The sequence below is a fragment of the Cyprinus carpio genome, unplaced genomic scaffold (genome assembly GCF_018340385.1).
Source record: "Cyprinus carpio isolate SPL01 unplaced genomic scaffold, ASM1834038v1 S000006449, whole genome shotgun sequence".
Lineage (NCBI taxonomy): Eukaryota > Metazoa > Chordata > Actinopteri > Cypriniformes > Cyprinidae > Cyprinus > Cyprinus carpio.
Window position 1 is genome coordinate 73,354 of NW_024879132.1, and position 22,365 is coordinate 95,718.

Consider the following 22,365-nt stretch of genomic DNA (forward strand, 5'->3'; position numbering starts at 1 on the left):
AGAGGAAAAAAATCGGAATTGGGTCACTTGAACCATGCAGTGTAAATGGGGCCTTTGTTTGAATGTGTGGGCGGCGGTGAAACGCCCCTTTCATCCCTTCTGTAGCTACTGCACCGACAAGCGGCAACCGCGAGCTCAGTTCATTTTCAACAGGAGATAAGCGGCAGACGAGCCGAGTTGATTAATCCCGCGGATTCTTTGCTTGCGGTGCTTGCAAGATTAAATAAATAAATAAATAAATTAAAACAAAATGTAATATAGCTATATATATATATATAGAGAGAGAGAGAGAGAGAGACTCTCTCTCTCTCTCTCTCTCTCTCTGTATAGGCCTATATATTGTTTTCACGACTGCTGCATGTTATTGCCAAAACGGAAATTAATTTATTTACTGACATTTTAATTTTACTGTATGTGTCACATGTGATCTACAACGACATGAAATATGATAGGCTAGTCTACTGATTTTTAGCCTACTAATTTTATTCTATGCCTGTTTAAGAAAAACCTCAAAGGTAACATGTTTTCCTTTGCTATTACAGCAACAGCAGCAGTAGCTAGGCTATATCTTGTAGAGTCTGCTGCACTTCTCCGATCGCCGGATCCCGATCCACACTCTCCATCCCGATAACAGAGGAAAAGAGCTTCAGCTCCGTCAGTTTTGGTCGGAAGACACCCTCAACAACATGAAAACGTTACAAAACTTAACAGGATGTGCTTTCTGCCATCTCGGTCTACATGAACTTCTTTCTAAAACGTCAGAAATTAACCAGGCTCATGCATCACAGACCAACCATGTCTATAAAAGGGACATGTCTACTTTTAAAATAAACAATTTAAATAGAAAAATAATAATATTAATTTTATGTTTAGGCCTATGTAATTCATATGAAACAAACGAGAGGTTTTTCCCGTGTGAACTCATTATCTGTAATGTTGTCACACCATCACTCTGTTCATACGGTCAACCACGGAATTTGTGAATTCAGTTCATAATTCCAAAGTAGGCTATAGCCTATAATTTAAATAGTTTTTATAGTATTTTATTATAAATATTATTATAAATATAGCCTATTTATGTGGTGTTGGGTTTTTTCCCATGAAACTGTGTTATGATGTAAAAAAAAAAAAAAAATGAGAAGGCTAAAAATTTGTAGTATCATATTTTATTCCATGTTGTTGATCACAGGCTAAAGAAAAATTCAAATGGAGTTGTATTGGTTATGAACAAGGCCGGATTAAGGTGGGTGCTATTGATGCTGCAGCATTAGGCCCAGACCCAGATGAAAATGGACGAGAATTTTCCGGAAGCTGAACAGTTTTCCTTTGCTATATTAACCTCAAAATAATTCTTATAATGAAATTTGGAGTCCGACTTTCGGATGCACAAACAGCATTACTTATTATACAGTTGCTATTATTCTATATTGTTTTGCACCGTGATGTTATTGACGTAACTAGGGATTTTAATTTCATTATTTTTTTCCCTAACCAACCGATTATTAACCATTAACCAACAAGATTATCTTAAATTAGAATTGAATTAAATTAGAAAGGTGTCTGTGACCCATAAAAAATACTAACAGAAAAACATAAAGTTTGGCTATATATAGGCCTATATAAATATAACGAATAAATAGGCCTACACCAGAAATATTTTTTACTAAATCATAAATTAAGAAAATGAAAGAAAAACTGTGCAAAGAGTACCTGAGTTTCGGTTCATTTTTGTGCTGCGCGAAATGAAGTCGGCAGAAAGCGACTTCCTATTTTTCTTTAGGCTTATTTTACAAAATCACAGAGATTTGTTTTTATTGTGAATGTACACAAATAAAGGCATACCTTTTACAATTCGGATTATATTTATGACTAAAAGGAGTCCTAAAAAATCAAGTGATTGCAGCCGTGCACCATGCACACATACAGTTGACAATGCAGCCTGTTTATCATAATAAAATACAGTCAGTCTTACATGAAGGAAAAACACACACACACACACACACACACACACACACACACACACATACTACTCAGTTTAAATATTAAAATCTGTTCCATTAAGTGTTATCACCATACAGCCGTGAATCGTGATGTTGGGCCTATGCAAAACATTTAGTTTTACGTGGATATTGGAACGTGAGTGAAGTACATTATAAATAATAATTTGACATTCAAATACATCGCATATACGGAAACATATGATTTTGTGGTTTCAGTTTTGTTTTAGCCTAAATTAATTCGTTTTTGGCTTGTCGTTAATATTGCTATAGCTTCTTATATTTTTAATTCTTGTTCTTTTCTAAATACTGTTAATTGAAAGGATTTGTTGTGGAGTGAGGGGAACTAAATAGCCTAGTTTACAGTGTTTATTAGCCTAATATTTGTTAATATTTGTGTCTGCATTAGGTCTATTTCTGAATTAAATAATAATCTTTTTTTATGCGCGTAGTGTATTTTAACCATTCAGTAAACCTTTTTAAACCGTTTAATTGATTATTAATCGGTCAAAATTAGCTGATTCAGTTTGCTGCATTTATGCGCACTCAGAAACCGGTGACTGTGAACGAATCAGCAGAGCTTTTACAAGCTTTTGTCATCGTTGAATTTTTCTCAGACATTTCCAAACGTCGAAATTGGGTTGCGCATCTATCTGTGCACGATGGTGTCCAATGCCTCCGGCGAGCGGAGCTTTTCAAAGTTGGGAATAGTCAAAGGAGAGCTGCGGTCTTCAATGGGGCAGGAAAGGTTAAGCTTATGAGCATTGAGCATGAGCTGCTGCGCAGCCTTGACTTCACTGAAATACGCTCTTGCAATAGGCTGTAGGCAGCTAGCGCAGTAGTAAGAGTTATATGCTTAGGATAAGTTTATCTGGCTCAGATTGTTTCATTTTTCAGACAATTGCTTTTTAATGTTGATATTACATAGCTTGATGTTAATCTCGAGTTGTTACAATAATAAGTCGTTATTATTATTCATGTTTAATAAAGGCTGGCTGGTTGCGTCACTTCTTGGTCGGTCTGAGTGCGTGTGCATGTTGAGTGTCGAACGCACAAAAAAAATAAGAGAAAAAATAGGCCCTTTTTGGGCTGCAGCATCAGACCCAATTTGGTCTTAATCCGGCCCTGGTTATGAATAAAGTCATTTCTGTTTTGTCAGTAACATGCAGCAGCCGTGAAAATATAAGATTATTTTATTTATTTTTATTATTATTAGCTATCATTTTATCTTGTAAGCACCGCTAGCAAATAATCTGCAGGATTAACAACCCGATCTCACGGCAATTCATACATATTTTACGAGGTGGTTTATTCGTACGAATTCGTATGACCACACTCGTTTTGCCAAATCGTCTGCTCTTATCATGGACAGCAACAACAATAACAGATAAAATAATAATAATAATAGCCACAGTAGTGGAACCTGTAGTAGTCGTAGGCTAACACAGTGCAAGCCAAGTTGATTAAAATAGAATTTTCTGATCGGTACAATAAAGGTCAAGCACATGAAGCAAAATATTGAAGAAAAAAAATAATAGGCGATAATATGATTGTTTAAAGTTAACAGATAAAGCAAATCAACAGATATATAAAAAAGTGGATGAAAGAGCAATACTGGCACATTAGCACAAAACCTCTGAGAAAATTGGAGCACCAACTTGTAAAAGTGCTTAAGTTGGAGCACCAACTTGTAAAAGTGCTTAAGTACGGAAGCATTCTGCCCTCTAGTGGCTCATACGGAACTTAACACAAGCCTTAACATAATGAGACTTATGTCGAAATAACGACTTAAGTCAAAATAACGACTTAAGTAGAAATAACGAGTTATTATGTCGAAATAACGACTTAAGTCGAAATAACGAGTTATTATGTCGAAATATTGACTTAAGTCGAAATAATAGCGAAATAACGACTTATGTCGAAATAACGAGATAAGTTTCCTTTTTTTTTTTCTCCACCATGCGATTCAGGGCTTCCGTAAAATACCCTCTAGACATCTCTGTTAAAGTTTTTGGTCCCACTTTATATTAAGTGGCCTTAACTACTATGTACTTACATTTTAATTAATCATTTGGTACAATGTACTTATTGTGTACATGCATGTTTTACATTGTACTTATATTTTAAAAATACCTTTGTGTAATTACATCTGTAATTTATTTCTGTAATTACATTTATAATTACACTGTTGACCCATCTCTTACACCTTAACCCACCCTTAAACCTACCCATACCACCAAACCTGTCCCTAACCTTACCCATATTCCACTTCAATAGCAGCAAAAGTGTTTTGCAATACAGTATGAACACAATAAATACATTGTACTTATTTTTTGATGCAAGTACATAGTAGTTAAGGCCACTTAATATAAAGTGGGACCAAGTTTTTAAAGCATTTTATACATGTTTCCATAAATTCTGCTTTCAGAATGGTCCGTAATGTAGAGATGCCTTAACATAGATTTTTCCTGTGAAACACAAAAACAAAAAATTATTTAAAATTGATATTTTATGTTTTGAGAATGGCTAACCCTTCTCCATTCTGCAGATATTGTTGCTTCTGGTTTGTGCATTGCAAATCACAGAAAGTCTGCAAAATGGTGTCTCAATATATTTTTAATGTCGCAATATATTTTTACATTTGTATTGCCAAAACGACTGCAGCGTTGCTGCGTATAATTAAAACTACTTAAAAGCAGCATTGGCTATAGGCCTACATTAAGAACAAAATTTTTTGTCTCTTTGGCAGATGTGCTCTCTTTCGCCAGTTTCGTTGTCTCTCTCTCAGAAGCACCTCATCTCTCCTGCGATAAAAACAAAAACATATTATATTGTATGTAATACTCATCAGACACTGTCCATATGAAAGAGCTGACTAACTTGATAAATGAAACTTCCCTTCTCCAGACACGCTCTTCATTCATCTCACTTCGCAATAAAAAAATAACCGTGTCATCAGGCAGATAATTCTTGTGTTTTTTACACATCAAGTTTTTAAACATCTTTTGGTAACACTTTATTTTGATAGCCCACTTTAGACATTCTACTAACAGTAAGTAACTCTGGAACTACATGTCAGCTAGCAGTTATTAGAGTATTAGTAGACTGTTTGCTTAATATCTTCAAACACTTTATTTTGATGGGTCCACAACGTACAACATACTGGCTATGAGAAACTTTGCAAGTATATGTCAACTTATTCTACTAACCATAAATCTAACCTAACAGTCTACTCCGAGAGTTAGTAGACATGAAGTTGCAAATGAATGAGAATTAGTTGGCATGCCGTTGCATAGTTACTTGTAGTTATTAGAATGTCTAAAGTGTACTTTCAAAATAAAGTGTAATCCATCTTTTATGTGAAATATCTTATTCAGGTCAGGACTAAATAAACAATGACATGCATTTTGTATGATCCCTCTTATTTTGGTAAAATAATTAACATTTTGCAGATTCTGCAAGGTGTATGTAAACTTTTGACTTTAACTGTAAATATTTGTAATTGTTTCTAAAACGGAAAGGTCATCCTCAGTTGCGCACACCACAAGGACTCTTTGTTCAATTGAGCACAACTGCATCCCGCAAAGCTTCAGCCATGATACTATGATTTCCTAAAGGTCACATATTTTACACCTTTCTGGAGCTTTATTTTAGGATTTGATGTCCTTAAGAATTTATATTTGCGGTATAGGTACCAAAAACCATTTCAATATATTTTTACAGCTCCTTTCTCAGGAGCTCTGCTGAGAACAGGCCTGTTTGGCCTGTTGTTTTCTGAGTGACGCACGGCCAGGCCAATCACAGGTAACTACATTTACATTTAATCATTTAGCAGACGCTTTTATCCAAAGCGACTTACAAATGAGAACAATAGAAGCAATCAGATCAACAAGAGAACAACAACGGTATACAAGTGCTATGACAAGTCTCAGTTAGTCTAGTACAGAACACATAGGCAGTATTTTTTTTTTTTTTTAAAGAATATGATAGACAAGAAAATAAAAGGTAAGTACTAGTATTAGTTGGTTAAGTGCAGGCGAAAAAGATGAGTCTTTAGATGTTTTTTGAAAATGAGTAAAGACTCAGCTGTTCGAATTGAGATCGGGAGGTCATTCCACCAGCTGGATGCAGTCCAGGAAAAGGTCCTTGAGAGTGATTTTGAACCTCTTTGGGATGGTACCACAAGGCGTTGTTCACTTGCAGAGCGCAAACATCTGGAGGGCGGCGCATAAGATTGAACTAATGAGCTTAGGTATGTTGGTCTTGTAGGCAAGCATCAGCACCTTGAATTTGATGCGAGCGGCTACTGGTAGCCTGTGTAACCTGATGAGGAGAGGAGTAACGTGAGCTGTTTGTTTGGTTATTTTGGTGAAGTGTCGGTGGTGTTTTTTTGGTCAGTTGCAGAGGCTTGATAGTACATGCAGGAACTAGGGTCAGTCGACGTCACAGCACTAGCTGGAGGCAGCACATTCAAACCAGCGCAGATTTGGGTACATATGGAGCTTAAAATATAATCTTGTTGTGATCTTGGGTGCCAGAATTGACGTAATACAGCCTCAAATTAGAATCGATCAAATTTGATCGCATATCTGCTGCCACTGCCAGACAAAAAACAAAAAAAACAAAAACGATGACAGCTGTGGTTAAACGCGATAAAACAAGACTGGACAGAAACAAACATCAAAAATGCTTGCGTTTGCAGTGCAAACTTATTATCAGAAAAGGTTCAATAAAGTATTGTCTTTTGTTGTTATGGACGCGTCTACAGATTTCTTGCCATATGTTTATTGCATCTAATGACTATGTTGTGTATGAAATAATGTCTGTGTGCATGTGTGTAAAACAACAAACTGATGATTTATATATAATCATTTGTAATTGTATATACACTCACCTAAAGGATTATTAGGAACACCACACTAATACTGTGTTTGACCCCCTTTCACCTTCAGAACTGCCTTAATTCTACGTGGCATTGATTCAACAAGGTGCTGAAAGCATTCTTTAGAAATGTTGGCCCATATTGATAGGATAGCATCTTGCAGTTGATGGAGATTTGTGGGATGCACATCCAGGGCAGGAAGCTCCCGTTCCACCACAACATCCCAAAGATGCTCTATTGGGTTGCGATCTGGTGACTGTGGGGGCCATTTTAGTACAGTGAACTCATTGTCATGTTCAAGAAACCAATTTGAAATGATTCAAGCTTTGTGACATGGTGCATTATCCTGCTGGAAATAGCCATCAGAGGATGGGTACATGGTGGTCATAAAGGGATGGACATGGTCAGAAACAATGCTCAGGTAGGCCGTGGCATTTAAACGATGCCCAATTGGCACTAAGGGGCCTAAAGTGTGCCAAGAAAACATCCCCAACACCATTACACCACCACCACCAGCCTGCACAGTGGTAACAAGGCATGATGGATCCATGTTCTCATTCTGTTTACGCCAAATTCTGACTCTGCCATCTGAATGTCTCAATAGAAATCGAGACTCATCAGACCAGGCAACATTTTTCCAGTCTTCAACTGTCCAGTGAGCTCGTGCAAATTGTAGCCTCTTTTTCGTATTTGTAGTGGAGATGAGTGGTACCCGGTGGGGTCTTCTGCTGTTGTAGCCCATCCGCCTCAAGGTTGTGCGTGTTGGGGCTTCACAAATGCTTTGCTGCATACCTCGGTTGTAACGAGTGGTTATTTCAGTCAAAGTTGCTCTTCTATCAGCTTGAATCAGTCGGCCCATTCTCCTCTGACCTCTAGCATCAACAAGGCATTTTCACCCACAGGACTGCCGCATACTGGATGTTTTTCCCTTTTCACACCATTCTTTGTAAACACTAGAAATGGTTGTGCGTGAAAATCCCAGTAACTGAGCAGTTTGTGAAATACTCAGACCGGCCCGTCTGGCACCAACAACTATGCCACGCTCAAAATTGCTTAAATCACCTTTCTTTCCCATTTTGACATTCAGTTTGGAGTTCAGGAGATTGTCTTGACCAGGACCACACCCCTAAATGCATTGAAGCAACTGCCATGTGATTGGTTAATTAGATAATTGCATTAATGAGAAATTGAACAGGTGTTCCTAATAATCCTTTAGGTGAGTGTACATTGTTGTGATTAATTGTGGCTGGAAGAATAATGTAGCTGTAAAAATATTTGCCTGCTGAAATTGAAATGTATATACATATTCATCATGACTAGATAGACGAGTTACTATACACGTTAGATGTGATCCACTTCACAGTAACAATCCTGTCAGATCGTCCATCCTTTGAGTGAGAGTGTAACGTTACAGGTCGGCCGATCTGGTTTTGTGGTTAAAGTTAACCTTTTCGACATGCTTCCATGTTGTTGTTGCTCAGCACTGTTACGGACGTGATGTTGTCTGGGGGTTTGGCAAAAGAAGAGTGGAATGGTGGGTGGTGACTGAAGGCCGTGACTTAGTAGTTCTGATGTCAACTTTTTATGGAAGTCACAACCATTTGTGAAAAATCACAGCTAATTTATGCAGGCTGTGTGCATTTTACTGTGGACTGACTGTTTTGAAACTTATATGGTAGTTAAATAGCCTCTAGTCCTTAGTTATTGTGAAAAAAGCCAGGAAATTTCAGTTTTGACAATATGGGACCTTTAATGTATTAAGCATTTCCATATTTTGTCATTGTTTTGTGAAGATTTATAAACTTGCTCAAAAAAGAAAGTAAACAAACATAGCTAATTGGTTCCCTGTATTATTATTATTATTATTATTTATTTATTTATTTTTGTCTATTTTCACAGTTTTTTGCTGGTGAATAGTGTTGCATTACATGGCGATCACTGCCCCATCTGCCAACGTGTGGAAAAGGAGTTACACAAACTCTCACATGCTCTTAACTGCTCCATTCAGGTAATAAATAATAAAGATATAATTGTTTCATCAGTAATTGTAATTACTGGATTTTTTCTTTTTTTTACTATAACCTGCTGATTTTTAGATGTTTTGATGTTGTAGTATAGTTGTAGGAGTTCTCACAAGAATGTACAAGAATGTACGAGAAGCGACGAGATGAGGTGATTGAGATGAGTGATGGACAAGCAGAACACTGTCCATTAAAATGTTACTTTCAAAGTAGCTACCAACGGTGTTTTTCTTTTATTTGATTATGACATCACTACAAATTTGGTGACGAGGTTTAAAAGGGGAAATCTGTCATTGGACTGGCTTTGGAATAAAGAGAGATCAGAACTTTGTGTCTACAAAGTGCATTTGCAGCTTTTGATCACTGAGTGGCACTTTAACCACAAGTTACCAAACAAACGCATCAAAGAGCATTTTCGCAAATAGTCGTCAGCTTTGCCTTGCCAATGTGTTACATTTGACGACTGCAGTCGGGGAAAATAAAACAAAAACACTGTAGTTCAAATATTTAATATTCACAGATTAAAATTTAGTACCCTACTTGTTATGTGCGTTTCTTAGAAATAATTCAAGCAGGATAAATGTCAAGCCTATGAGCCTGTATATTTACTCTAAGCTACACAGTATTACACCATATTTTAGATTTGAAACATTTAACAGGTTTGCAGTATTATTTATATAATATGAATATGTTATATTGAATATGTTATATTATCCTAAAGAAATGGTGGTTTACTTTGCACAATGGTGGTTTACTATTTTAGTAGGCTACGCTATATACATGGATTTATATGAAAAATGTCAATATTCTCACATTACTTAATATGTGTCACAAGTACATTTTTAATTAAAATTCCTTTAATAAAACAACATGCATTTTTGTAACGCACGTACTTTATTCGTTACCTGTCCTTTATTTTGATAGATAACTGCTTGGGGAAAAGATATCTGTATACACTCATTAAGAAATTGTTGCCTGTTTTATGAATTCTTTCCTTTATTTTAGTAAAACATGAGGCACAATAATTTCAATCCCATCATTTAGGCCTAACTAAAACAAGAAATTATAAATTAAATCTGGCCACGATTTAGCTAAAGCATTGAAACTGAAAAGAATGGACGGATTAATAAAACATCCTCACGTTTAAACTCAAGTTCTCTCATTATAATCAACAAAGTGTACACGATGTAAAAAAAAAAAAACCTTCATTAATTGACAACTTCAGCAATTTTAAAGGGAACCTTCTTTACTTTCCTTTCATACAATTTAAGGAAAAAAAAAATAAAAAAAAAAAAAAATTATATATATATATATATAAAGTATACACAGGTGCTGGTCATATAATTAGAATATTATTAAAAAGTTGATTTATTTCACTAATTCCATTCAAAAAGTAAAACTTGTATATTATATTCATTCATTACACACAGACTGATATATTTTAAATGTTTATTTCTTTTAATTTTGATGATTATAAATGACAACTAAGGAAAATCCTAAATTCATTATCTCAGTAAAATATAGAATATTACTTAAGACCAATACAAAGAAAGGATTTTTAGAAATCTTGGCCAACTGAAAAGTATGAACATGAAAAGTATGAGCAGCACTCAATACTTAGTTGGGGCTCCTTTTGCCTGAATTACTGCAGCAATGGGGTGTGGCATGGAGTTGATCAGTCTGTGGCACTGTTCAGGTGTTATGAGAACCCAGGTTGCTCTGATAGTGGCCTTCAGCTCTTCTGCATTCTTGGGTCTGGCATATAGCATCTTCCTCTTCACAATACCCCATAGATTTTCTATGGGGTTAAGGTCAGGCGAGTTTGCCTGCCAATTAAAAACAGGGATACTATGGTCCTTAAACCTGGTACTGGTAGCTTTGGCACTGTTTGCAGGTGCCAAGTCCTGTTGTAAAATGAAATCTGCATCTCCATAAAGTTGGTCAGCAGCAGGAAGCATGAAGTGCTCTAAAACTTCCTGGTATATGGCTGCGTTGACCTTGGACCTCAGAAAATACAGTGGACCAACACCAGCAGATAACATGACACCCCAAACCATCACTGACTGTGGAAACTTTACACTGGACCTCAAGCAACGTGGATTGTGTGCCTCTCCTCTCTTCCTCCAGACTCTGGGAATCTGATTTCCAAAGGAAATGCAAAATTTACCTTCATCAGAAAACATAACTTTGGACCACTCAGCAGCAGTCCAGTCCTTTTTGAAGCGAGACGCTTCTGATGCTATCTGTTGTACAAGAGTGGCTTGACACAAGGAATGCAACATGCCCATGTCTTGCATACGTCTGTGCGTAGTGTATCTTGAAGCACTGACTCCAGCTGCAGTTCACTCTTTGTGAATCTCCCCCACATTTTCGAATGGGTTTTGTTTCATAATTCTCTCCAGGATGCGGTTATCCCTATTGCTTGTACACTTTTTTCCTACCACATCTTTTCCTTCCCTTCGCCTCTCTATTAATGTGCTTGGACACAGAGCTTTGTGAACAGCCAGCCTCTTTTGCAATGACCTTTTGTGTCTTGCCCTCCTTGTGCAAGGTGTCAGTGGTCGTCTTTTGGACAACTGTCAAGTCAGCATTTTTCACACATGTTTGTGTAGCCTACAGAACTAGACTGAGAGACCATTTAAAGGCCTTTGCAGGTGTTTTGAGTTAATTAGCTGATTAGAGTGTGGCACCAGGTGTCTTCAATATTGAACCTTTTCACAATATTCTAATTTTCTGAGATACTGAATTTGGGATTTTCCTTAGTTGTCAGTTATAATCATCAAAATTAAAAGAAATAAACATTTGAAATATATCAGTCTGTGTGTAGTGAATGAATATAATATACAAGTTTCACTTTTTGAATGGAATTAGTGAAATAAATCAACTTTTTGATGATATTCTAATTATATGACCAGCACGTGTGTGTCTCTGTGTGTGTGTGTGTGTGTGTGCGTGTGTGTGTGTGTGATATGTATGTATATATATATATATATATATATATTATATATATATATATATAAGGCACTGGGCACTGTATATGTGTGTTTTTTTTTTTTTTTTCTTTTTTTTTTTTTTTTTTATATATATATATATATATAAATATATACGGACGGAGTATGGTTCATTTGAATTCTGCCGAAGGCATTCAAATTATGTTCAATAAGATGTACTTGTTAGTAATTATGCGCATGCAGTGCACTCAAACATAGTAGTTTGACGACGACTCTTCCCCTGCGCCTACATTGCTTGGCCCAGCATCTTCTGCATTAGCTAAGGGATGCTTTGCGATTAGGTGGTACTTGAGACTGGAAGAACTCCTGCAGTAAAGTAATTCTGCATTGCACAAGTTGCAAACAACCTTACGCCTGTTTCACACATACTCCGTCTGCAGTGCGTATGCGTTGCATTTTTTATTTTTTTTTACGCACCCATGTTAACGGATTCCAGCGTTCACGCGGTTGTGGTCCATCAGTGCGTTCCAGGAGCAGTGCGTCTGCAGCAGTGCAGCGATCGTTTACGTACCGAGTCTATTTTTGCGGTGCTGCATGCGCTGAATTCAAATGACAGCGCTTTGTTCGCGGTAAAAATTAACATGGATTGCCATGGAAATGCAGTAATTTCACAATAAATGTATACTAATTAAAGCCTACTGTTTTTCACATGCAACACATGGGTTTTTGGCTAGGTTTAAAACAAGAAAAAGAACACCTTTAGATAAACGAGGCAACATGATATAGGCCTATGCACTTTTATGGAAGCAGAAAAACAAAGTTCATTAAGAATCGTGCGATTGTTTGTAATAAAGATTTAAATGCGAAAGGCACGAGGGTCGATTGTTTCTGTCAGTGGTGCTTTAATTTTAAATATTTGCAATATCCCAACAAGAAAAGTAGGCTAATTGTTGTGTTTAAATGTTTTGCCGTTTGCTTGAGCAGCTTATTGTACAAACCTAGAAGTCAAATGCATGAATAATATGTTGTTTATATTTATTAAGTTTAAACTAATGTCTATGATTATGAAAGACTGCAACTGTTCGGTGAACAGAGTCACAATTTTTTATTTTTTTAACATGGTTTGAAATATAGAATGATGAACAAATGTTGTGTTTGTGTACTAAACAGCCGCGGATCAGTAGCGGACTGCAAACGCGTCCTGTGTGAAAGCACAATGAGTCCGTGCTGCTTCTGCACCACATACGTAGCGCACACGGACTGCATACGCATTGCAGACGGAGTATGTGTGAAACAGGCGTGAGTCTTGTCTAGGTTTTTTTTGGGAAGCTTGGTAATTTCACAGTAGGCATACACACAGGTTTGAAGACTCGTTCTCGTCCCCTACAGTGCAAATCGTCTAGGTATACATCCGCGCTAAACTATCACGGTGAAAGTCATCATAGCTTGCGTAGTATAGACCCAGCTCCCAACCCAACTTTGAGAATAGATTAACGGCGATATTTTTTTATCGCAGCACGTTAACACCGATAACGGCCCACCACTAGTGTATATATATATATATATATATATATATATATATGTATATATATATATATATATATATATATATATATATATATATATATGTATATATATATATATATATATATATGTGTATATGTTTGTTTTTGTGTGTTTGTGTTTGTTTGTGTTTTTTTGTATCAAAGTTCAAGATTGGTGAGTGCGGTGCGTAAGAGATGTGCTGTGGGGTTACACCATTTATTCTTATGTCTACATATTTTTTCTTCATTGCAAATATTGTTTGGTTTTATTTTGTATTACTGCATGTAAAAAAAATATTTTCATTTATTACAACACTTTGTAATACATATGCAAAATGTGAAACCTGCTTTGTATCCGTATAATTTAATGCAAAAGAGATTTATTAAAACAAGTTTATGAGAGTCATCTGTTTAATCTTGATCAATAACAACTAATGATCAATGAATTGGAGCATGAAGATCTTAGATCATTTTAAAATGTCAAATAGCCTTCAATTTACAGGTTATAACTGCATCTGTCTCGGTTGTAGACTTGTGAAGATTTATTTTTAATGCAGATCCCATACTGTAACCTAAAAGAAATGTGCTCTATTTTTATTCACATTCAGGTGTTTTTGCGGAAAATTATTAATGCCCATGCATGACAGGGAAGCACCCTCGCGATCACTTAGATTTTTTCCTAATAATTAAATAACTTAAATTTGGGGTGCCTCACATACTGTACATGAGAAATATATAGGCCTATACAGAACGCTTGAAATGTCTACTTTTAAACGAACCAATTCAAAACGGAAGCAAATTCTGCCTGATTATTGTAATCTGTAAAGGTTGCATTTCTCTCTAAAGGCGCGTCCAGTACTGGGTAGATGAGAGTCAGCACCATGAATTTCATCTTGCAGCTGACCATAAAACATTAGTTTATTAATAAATAATTTAAATGTATCCTTTTTCACAATTATTAGGCTACTTCTGCCTGTGCTTTGTTGCAAACTTAATGCCTGTGCTTGAGTGCAGATTATATTAAGGCTCATATGGATTAGTAGACTGTGTTAATTTAATATAAACATGCGATTAGTTGAATAATGACTTAAATGAACGACTACTAGTAACTAGAAAAATCTTATGTATGATTTATGTGTAAATCTCTGTTAAAGTTTTTAAAGCATTTTATACGCGTTTACATAAATTCTGCTTTTGGAACGGTCCGTAACAGAGAGATGTCACTGATTTTTCCTCTGAAACACAAAAACGAAAATTTAAATAAAATTTATATTTTATGTGTTGTGAATGGTCAACCCTTCTTCATTCTGCAGATATTGTTGATTCTATTTTGTCCATTGTAAATCACAGAAAGTCTACAAAATGTCTCCCAAAAACTTGTCTTTTTTTTTTCACGTCCTTAATGCATGTGTATTTCCCAGATCTAAAATAGCCTATAAAACATTCAAACAGATACTTTTCTGATGTCTGAACTCTATTTGGGATTTAGAAAAACATAAAGAGATGGTTCAATATATTAATAATGAATAAATTCTGTGAGAATTTATATTTCAGGTTTTGACTTACTTGTCACGTCAGTAATGCAGGAATTGCCAGATAATGAAACTAAACTGTCTTGGGACAGTTTTATTTACTGCAATATATTTTTACATTTGTATTGCCAAAACGACTGCAGCGATGCCGCGTACAATTACAACCATGCAAAACTGAAAATAGTATAAAGCAGAATATATATATATATATATATATATATATATATATATATATACACACACACACACTGTATATATGTGTATATATATATATATATATATATATATATATATATATATATGTATATATATATATATATATATATATATATAAACACACACACACACAGATGCTGGTCATATAATTAGAATATTGTGAAAAGGTTCAATATTGTAGACACCTGGTGCCACATTCTAATCTGCTAATTAACTCAAAATGCCTGCAAAGGCCTTTAAATGGTCTCTCAGTCTAGTTCTGTAGGCTACACAATCATGGGGAAGACTGCTGACTTGACAGTTGACCAAAAGATGACCACTGATACCTTGCACAAGGAGGGCAAGACACAAAAGGTCGTTGCAAAAGAGGGTGGCTGTTCACAGAGCTCTGTGTCCAAGCACATTAATAGAGAGGCGAAGGGAAGGAAAAGATGTGGTAGAAGTCTCTTTTAGCCAGTTTTTTTGTCTCTCTCTCAGAGGCGCCTCATGTCTCCTGAGAAAAAAACAAAACCATATTATATTGTATGTAATACTCTGTTTGCCATTGCAAAAATTGCAAAAGCCAAATAAAATTAGGCATTTGTCCTAAAACAGACACTATGCCTAAACCTGCTCTGCAAGTTTGAAACACTCAACACACTCTCCATATGAAAGAGTAAGAGATCCACACCTTTATTTCAAGAACCACAAGCTATACAGAACTACCCCCAAACCCCAACCTCCTCTAGCTGGACTGAATTCAGGCACACTACTGGTTGCTTAGTGTAAAATGGACATGCTCTATCTAAAAGAAAAACAAAAGTTGTAACATTAACCAGCGACCTGAAAAATACACACATCTGTATTAATCATTTTATATTTCATTTTATTAATAAAAAAAAAAAATAAAAAAATCACAAACACCCAAACCGGGATTTGAACCTATGTTGCTGAAATCACTGACTAGCTTCTACCACTGGACTACCAACTTCCCTTTTCCATTGCGTATTTGCGCAACCAAGACAGACTTGCTTTTAATTCATCTCACTTCGCAATAATAATAAAAAAAGTGTCACCATGCAGATAATTCTTGTTTTAATTATAGTGTTCAAATGCTGATATAATCTAGGCCTTTTTTTAATAATGAACTGGACTGCCCGCGAGCACGCTGCTTTTGAAATCCGTCATTTTGTAAGGATGTGTAGAAAAAATGAAGCAGAACAGAAAACATAAAAAGAGAGACAAATTGGAATTTAAAGAGAAACTCATAAGAACTGTGCATGAGAATGATTCGGATGATTCAGAGGAATTTGTCTTCTCTATTGACTCAGAAGGTAAAGAGACTGTAAATTTGCAGGGCCAGAGAGTCATAATGATAGCAGATACAGGGAGTGGAAAAAATTTAATCAGTGAGCAATTGTATCAGAAAATTTTTGCACATACAGGTCCTTCTCAAAAAATTAGCATATTGTGATAAAAGTTCATTATTTTCCATAATGTAATGATAAAAATTAAACTTTCATATATTTTAGATTCATTGCACACCAACTGAGATATTTCAGGTCTTTTATTGTTTTAATACTGATGATTTTGGCATACAGCTCATGAAAACCCAACAATTCCTATCTCAAAAAATTAGCATATTTCATCCGACCAATAAAAGAAAAGTGTTTTTAATACAAAAAAGTCAACCTTCAAATAATTATGTTCAGTTATGCACTCAATACTTGGTCGGGAATCCTTTTGCAGAAATGACTGCTTCAATGCGGCGTGGCATGGAGGCAAGCAGCCTGTGGCACTGATGAGGTGTTATGGAGGCCCAGGATGCTTCGATAGCGGCCTTAAGCTCATCCAGAGTGTTGGGTCTTGCGTCTCTCAACTTTCTCTTCACAATATCCACACAGATTCTCTATGGGGTTCAGGTCAGGAGAGTTGGCAGGCCAATTGAGCACAGTAATACCATGGTCAGTAAACCATTTACCAGTGGTTTTGGCACTGTGAGCAGGTGCCAGGTCATGCTGAAAAAACGAAATCTTCATCTCCATACAGCTTTTTTCAGCAGATGGAAGCATGAAGTGCTCCAAAATCTCCTGATAGCTAGCTGCATTGACCCTGCCCTTGATAAAACACAGTGGACCAACACCAGCAGCTGGCATGGCACCCCCATACCATCACTGACTGTGGGTACTTGACACTAGACTTCAGGCATTTTGGCATTTCCTTCTCCCCAGTCTTCCTCCAGACTCTGGCACCTTGATTTCCGAATGACATGCAAAATTTGCTTTCATCCGAAAAAAGTACTTTGGACCACTGAGCAACAGTCCAGTGCTGCTTCTCTGTAGCCCAGGTCAGGCGCTTCTGCCGCTGTTTCTGGTTCAAAAGTGTATATTTTAATTAATTGTGTGAAGCACTTTGTGACTTTTTTGTCTGTGAAAAGTGCTATAGAAATAAAGCTTACTTACTTACTTACTTACTAAAAGCACACGCCTGTGCACGGTGGCTCTGGATGTTTCTACTCCAGACTCAGTCCACTGCTTCCGCAGGTCCCCCAAGGTCTGGAATCGGTCCTTCTCCACAATCTTCCTCAGGGTCACGTCTTCTCGTTGTGCAGCGTTTTTTTGCCACACTTTTTTCCTGCCCACAGACTTCCCACTGAGGTGCCTTGATACAGCACTCTGGGAACAGCCTATTCGTTCAGAAATTTCTTTCTGTGTCTTACCCTCTCCCTTGAGGGTGTCAGGTCGGCAGTCTTACCCATGATTGCGGTTTTGAGTAATGAACCAGGCTGGGAGTTTTTAAAAGCCTCAGGAATCTTTTGCTGGTGTTTAGAGTTAATAGTTGATTCAGATGATTAGGTTAATAGCTCGTTTAGAGAACCTTTTCATGATATGCTAATTTTTTTGAGATAGGAATTTTGGGTTTTCATGAGCTGCATGCCAAAATCATCAGTTTTAAAACAATAAAAGACCTGAAATATTTCAGTTGGTGTGCAATGAATCTAAAATATATGAAAGTTTAATTTTTATCATTACATTATGGAAAATAATGAACTTTTTCACAATATGCTAATTTTTTGAGAAGGACCTGTAAAGGAATCACTCTGAGCCAGGCGAGCAAAAGATTTTATGCTTATGGTCAAAAAGTTCCCCTGAAATGTGTAGGCTCCTTTGATGCTTGCTTAAAATAAAAAGACAGAACCATAAAATATACTATTTATGTGACTGAAGGAGCTGTAGAACCACTTCTAGGGAGGAATGCATGTTTCAAGTTGGGAGTTCTACAGACGCGGGGAGTACACCTTTTTTATATAGCACTTTTAACAATACAGATTGTGTCAAAGCAACTTTACAGTATTAAATAGGAAAACAAACCTTGAGGTCATGAATGCATGAATTAATGTTTCTTTATTAGACATTGAGAGCATAGGTTGTAATTTAGATAAATTTTTGAGATTGAAAAATGCAGTTTTACAAATGCTAGAAACATGGCTTTCAAAGGAAAGATTGCTATCAAATATTACACCTAGGTTTGTTAGTGATGTTGATTTATTGGCAGAGCAGCCATTGAGTCTTAGACAGTGTTGTAGGTTATTACATGCAGGGGTTTTAGGTCTGGTAATTAACACATCTGTTTTTTTCAGAATTTAGCAGTAAGAAATTGCTTATCCAGTTTTTTTTTTATCGACTATGCATTCCATTAGTTTTTCAAATTGACATGTTTCACCGGGTTGAAAGAAATATAGAGCTGCGTATCATCAGCATAACAGTGAAAGCTAACACCGTGTTTCCTGATGATATCTTCCAGGGGTAACATGTAAAGCATGAAAAGTAACGGCCCTAGTATTGCACTTGTGATCGATATGATACCACTTCATTCACTGCTACCAACTGATAGCGGTCAGATAAGTACAATTTGAACCATGCTAATGCACTTCCACTAATGCCACTAATAAAGTTTTCTAGTCTATTCAAAAGAATGTTGTGGTCAATAGTGCTGAATGCAGCACTAAGGTCCAGTAGCACTAATAGAGAGATACAACCACAATCAGATGATAAGAGTAGGTCATTTGTAACTCTTATGAGAGCAGACTCAGTACTATGCACAGATACCACTTTCTCTAAGAAGGAATATAATTGTGAGTATACTACCTTTTCTAATATCTTGGACAGAAAAGGGAGATTCATGATCGGTCTGTAATTAACTAGTTCTTTGACAATGACGAATTACTAATGACGAATTACTAATAGCCAGAAGAGGATCTATGACTTCTGGAAGCACCTCTTTTAGGATCTTAGTTGGAATAGGTTCTAACATACATGTTGTTGGTTTAGATGATTTAACAAGTTTATAAAATTGTTCCTCTCCTATAGTAGAGGATGAGTAGAATGGTTCCTCAGGGGATCTATAGCGTACTATCTGATGTGATAATGTAGCTGATAGCTGCATGGTTACAATCTCTAATAGTATCGATCTTGGAAGTAATGTAGTTCATCAAGTCATTACTCCTGTGCTGTTGGGAAATGTCAACACTTGTTGATGCTTTATTATTCCTTAATTTAATTTAATTTTAATTTAATTGTGCTCCTGTAGCTCAAGTGGTAGAGCATTGCGTTACGAAGTGCAAGGTTGGGGGTTCGATTCCCCGGGAACACATGATAGGTAAAAATTGATAGCCTGAATGCACTGTAAGTTGCTTTGGATAAAAGCGCTGCTAAATGCATAAATTTAATTTAATTTAATTTTAATTTAGCCACTGTATTGAATAAATACCTGGGGTTATGTTTGTTTTCTTCTAAAAGGGACTAAATGTAATCAGATCTAGCAGGTTTTAATGTTTTTCTGTCGGATAGAGTACTTTCCCACCAAGCAATACGAAATACCTGAAGTTTTGTTTTTCTCCAGCTGCACTCCATTTTCCAGGGTGCTGTCTTTAGGGTGCGAGTGTGCTCATTATACCAAGGTGTCAAAATGTTTTCCTTAATCTTCCTTAAGCGTAAAGGAGCAACCGTATCTAAAATGCTAGAAAAGAGAGGGTCCATAGTTTCTGTTACTACATCAAGTTGTTCTGAGCTATTGGATATTCTGTGGAATTGAGATAATTCAGGAAGATTACTTACAAAGTCTTTTGTTGTAGAAGTAATGGTTCAACCATACTTGTTACAAGGATTAAAATTTACAGCTTTAGCTATATGAAGTTTGCACAAGACTAGATAATGATCTGAGGTGTCATCGCTTGGCTGCATAATTTTAACAACATCAATTCCATGTGGCAGTATTAAATCTAGAGTATGATTTTGACAATTAGTAGGTCCTGACACGTGTTGTCTAACCCCAATAGAGTTCAAAATGTCTATGAAAGCTGATCCCAATGCATCTTTTTCATTATCAACATGGATATTAAAATCACCAACAATTAAAACTTTATCTGCAGCCAGCACTAACAAAAATCAGCACATTCTTTAATAAATTCTATATGGTGCCCTGATTGCCTGTATACAGTAGCCAGTACAAACATCACAGGGGATTTATCTTTAAAACTTGTTTCTCTGGATATTGCTATATCGAGCACCATTACTTCAAACGATTTATACTTGAAGCCTGACCTCTGAGAAATACTGAAAATATTGATGTAAATTGTAGCAACACCTCCCCTTTACCTTTTAGACACGGCTCATGTTTATAATAGTAATCTTGGGGGGTAGACTCATTTAAAATAGTGTAATCAACATGATTTAGCCAGGTTTCTGTCAAACAGAGCACAAACAGAGCACATCTAGGTTATGATCAGTGATCATATCATTTACAAAAAGTGCTTTCGTAGAAAGGGAACGGTTATTCAATAAGCCAAGCTTTATCATTTGTTTATCTGTATTACATCGTTTTTTACTCTTAAATTGGTTTGGATGTGTGTTTTTTTTTTATTTTATTTTTTTGTATTTGCTAGTTCAGGGACCAGACACAGTGTCTATAGTGTGATATCTAGGTGAAAGAGTCTCTATGTGCTGAGAATTATCTGACTTCTGTGACATGAGGCGGCTAGCAGACGGTTGGTTTAGCCAGTCTGTCTGCTTCCTGATCGGGGCCCCAGTTAGTCAAGTGCAAACTCTAAGACTATGTGCCATATTTCTAGAGAGAAGAGCGGCACCAACCCAGGAGGGATGAAGACCATCTCTTTTCAAGAGGTCAGGTCTGCCCCAAAAATTTGTCCAACTGTCTATAAAACCTATGATTTAGACATTCAGCCATTGAGTGACGACAGTTGGATATGTCGTTGCCACGTTAAGCAGGGAGGGGACCAGAGCATATTACAATGTAGACAATTCCCGAGACAGGTTTAGCAAACTTGCCAAAGAGTATGAGCCACTTTTCAAAGGACTTGGACACATTTCTGGATATTCTCACAGAGTCACAGTGGATGCAAAAGTAACACCTGTGGCACAAGGACTGAGATGAGTTCCATATCACATGATTGAAGCTGTCAATCAAGAGCTTGATAAGATGATTGAAGAAGGAATTATCGAGGAGGTCAATGAAGGAGCAGAATCAATCTCCAACCTTTTACTGATACCAAGTAAAGACACTTCCGAAGTGAAGATCATGTGTCGATTTACAAGAAGTCAATAAAGCAGTAATTCGTGAGAGGCTTCCAGTTTCTACAGTATATAGCATTCTTCAGGATTTTGGCAGGTTGATTTAGCAGAGCAGTCAAGAAATCTGACAACCTTCATCACACATCAAGGGTGCTTCCATTTCTGGAAAGCTCATTTATCAAAAGGCCATGGACTCCATACTTTATGGGCTACTGGGCGTAGTTTGGTTCATGGATGATGTAGTAGTGTATGCATAGACAGGCAGTGAGCTGGAGGAAAGACTGAGAGCAGTGTTTGAACGATTCAAAGAAAGAGAACTTAAACTGAACCAAGACAACTGTTCTTTTGGACTAAGACAATCACATCTGAAGGAATTAAACCTGACCCCAAGAAAGTGGAGCACCCAGACCACAAAATGTAAGTCAGCAGGGATATTTTCTGGGTACATGCAGATATCTGATGAAGTTTATTCCTAACTTTGCAAACATCTCAGAACCACTCAGATGACTGACAAGAAAGGATGTTCCATAGGAATGGACAACTCCAAATGAACAGGCATTTAACAGACTGAAAGTAGCTCTAACAAGTGAACCTTGTCTTGCATATTTTCAACTTAATGCACCAACATATGTTATGAGCGATGCTAGCACTGA

The 22,365-nt window shown here is 36.5% G+C and overlaps 1 protein-coding gene across 1 annotated transcript in view; it reads left to right on the forward strand.

Annotated features, from left to right (window-relative positions):
- The window catches only part of mppe1 (metallophosphoesterase 1), a gene marked incomplete at its 5' end in the record, with an annotated part of 136,974 nt that overhangs the window by 43,150 nt on the left and 71,459 nt on the right, over positions 1 to 22,365 (forward strand). Inside the window, one exon of the mRNA XM_042754073.1 lies at positions 8,779 to 8,887. Coding sequence (XP_042610007.1) covers positions 8,779 to 8,887 — 109 coding nt within the window. The remainder of the gene's footprint in view (positions 1 to 8,778; positions 8,888 to 22,365) is intronic.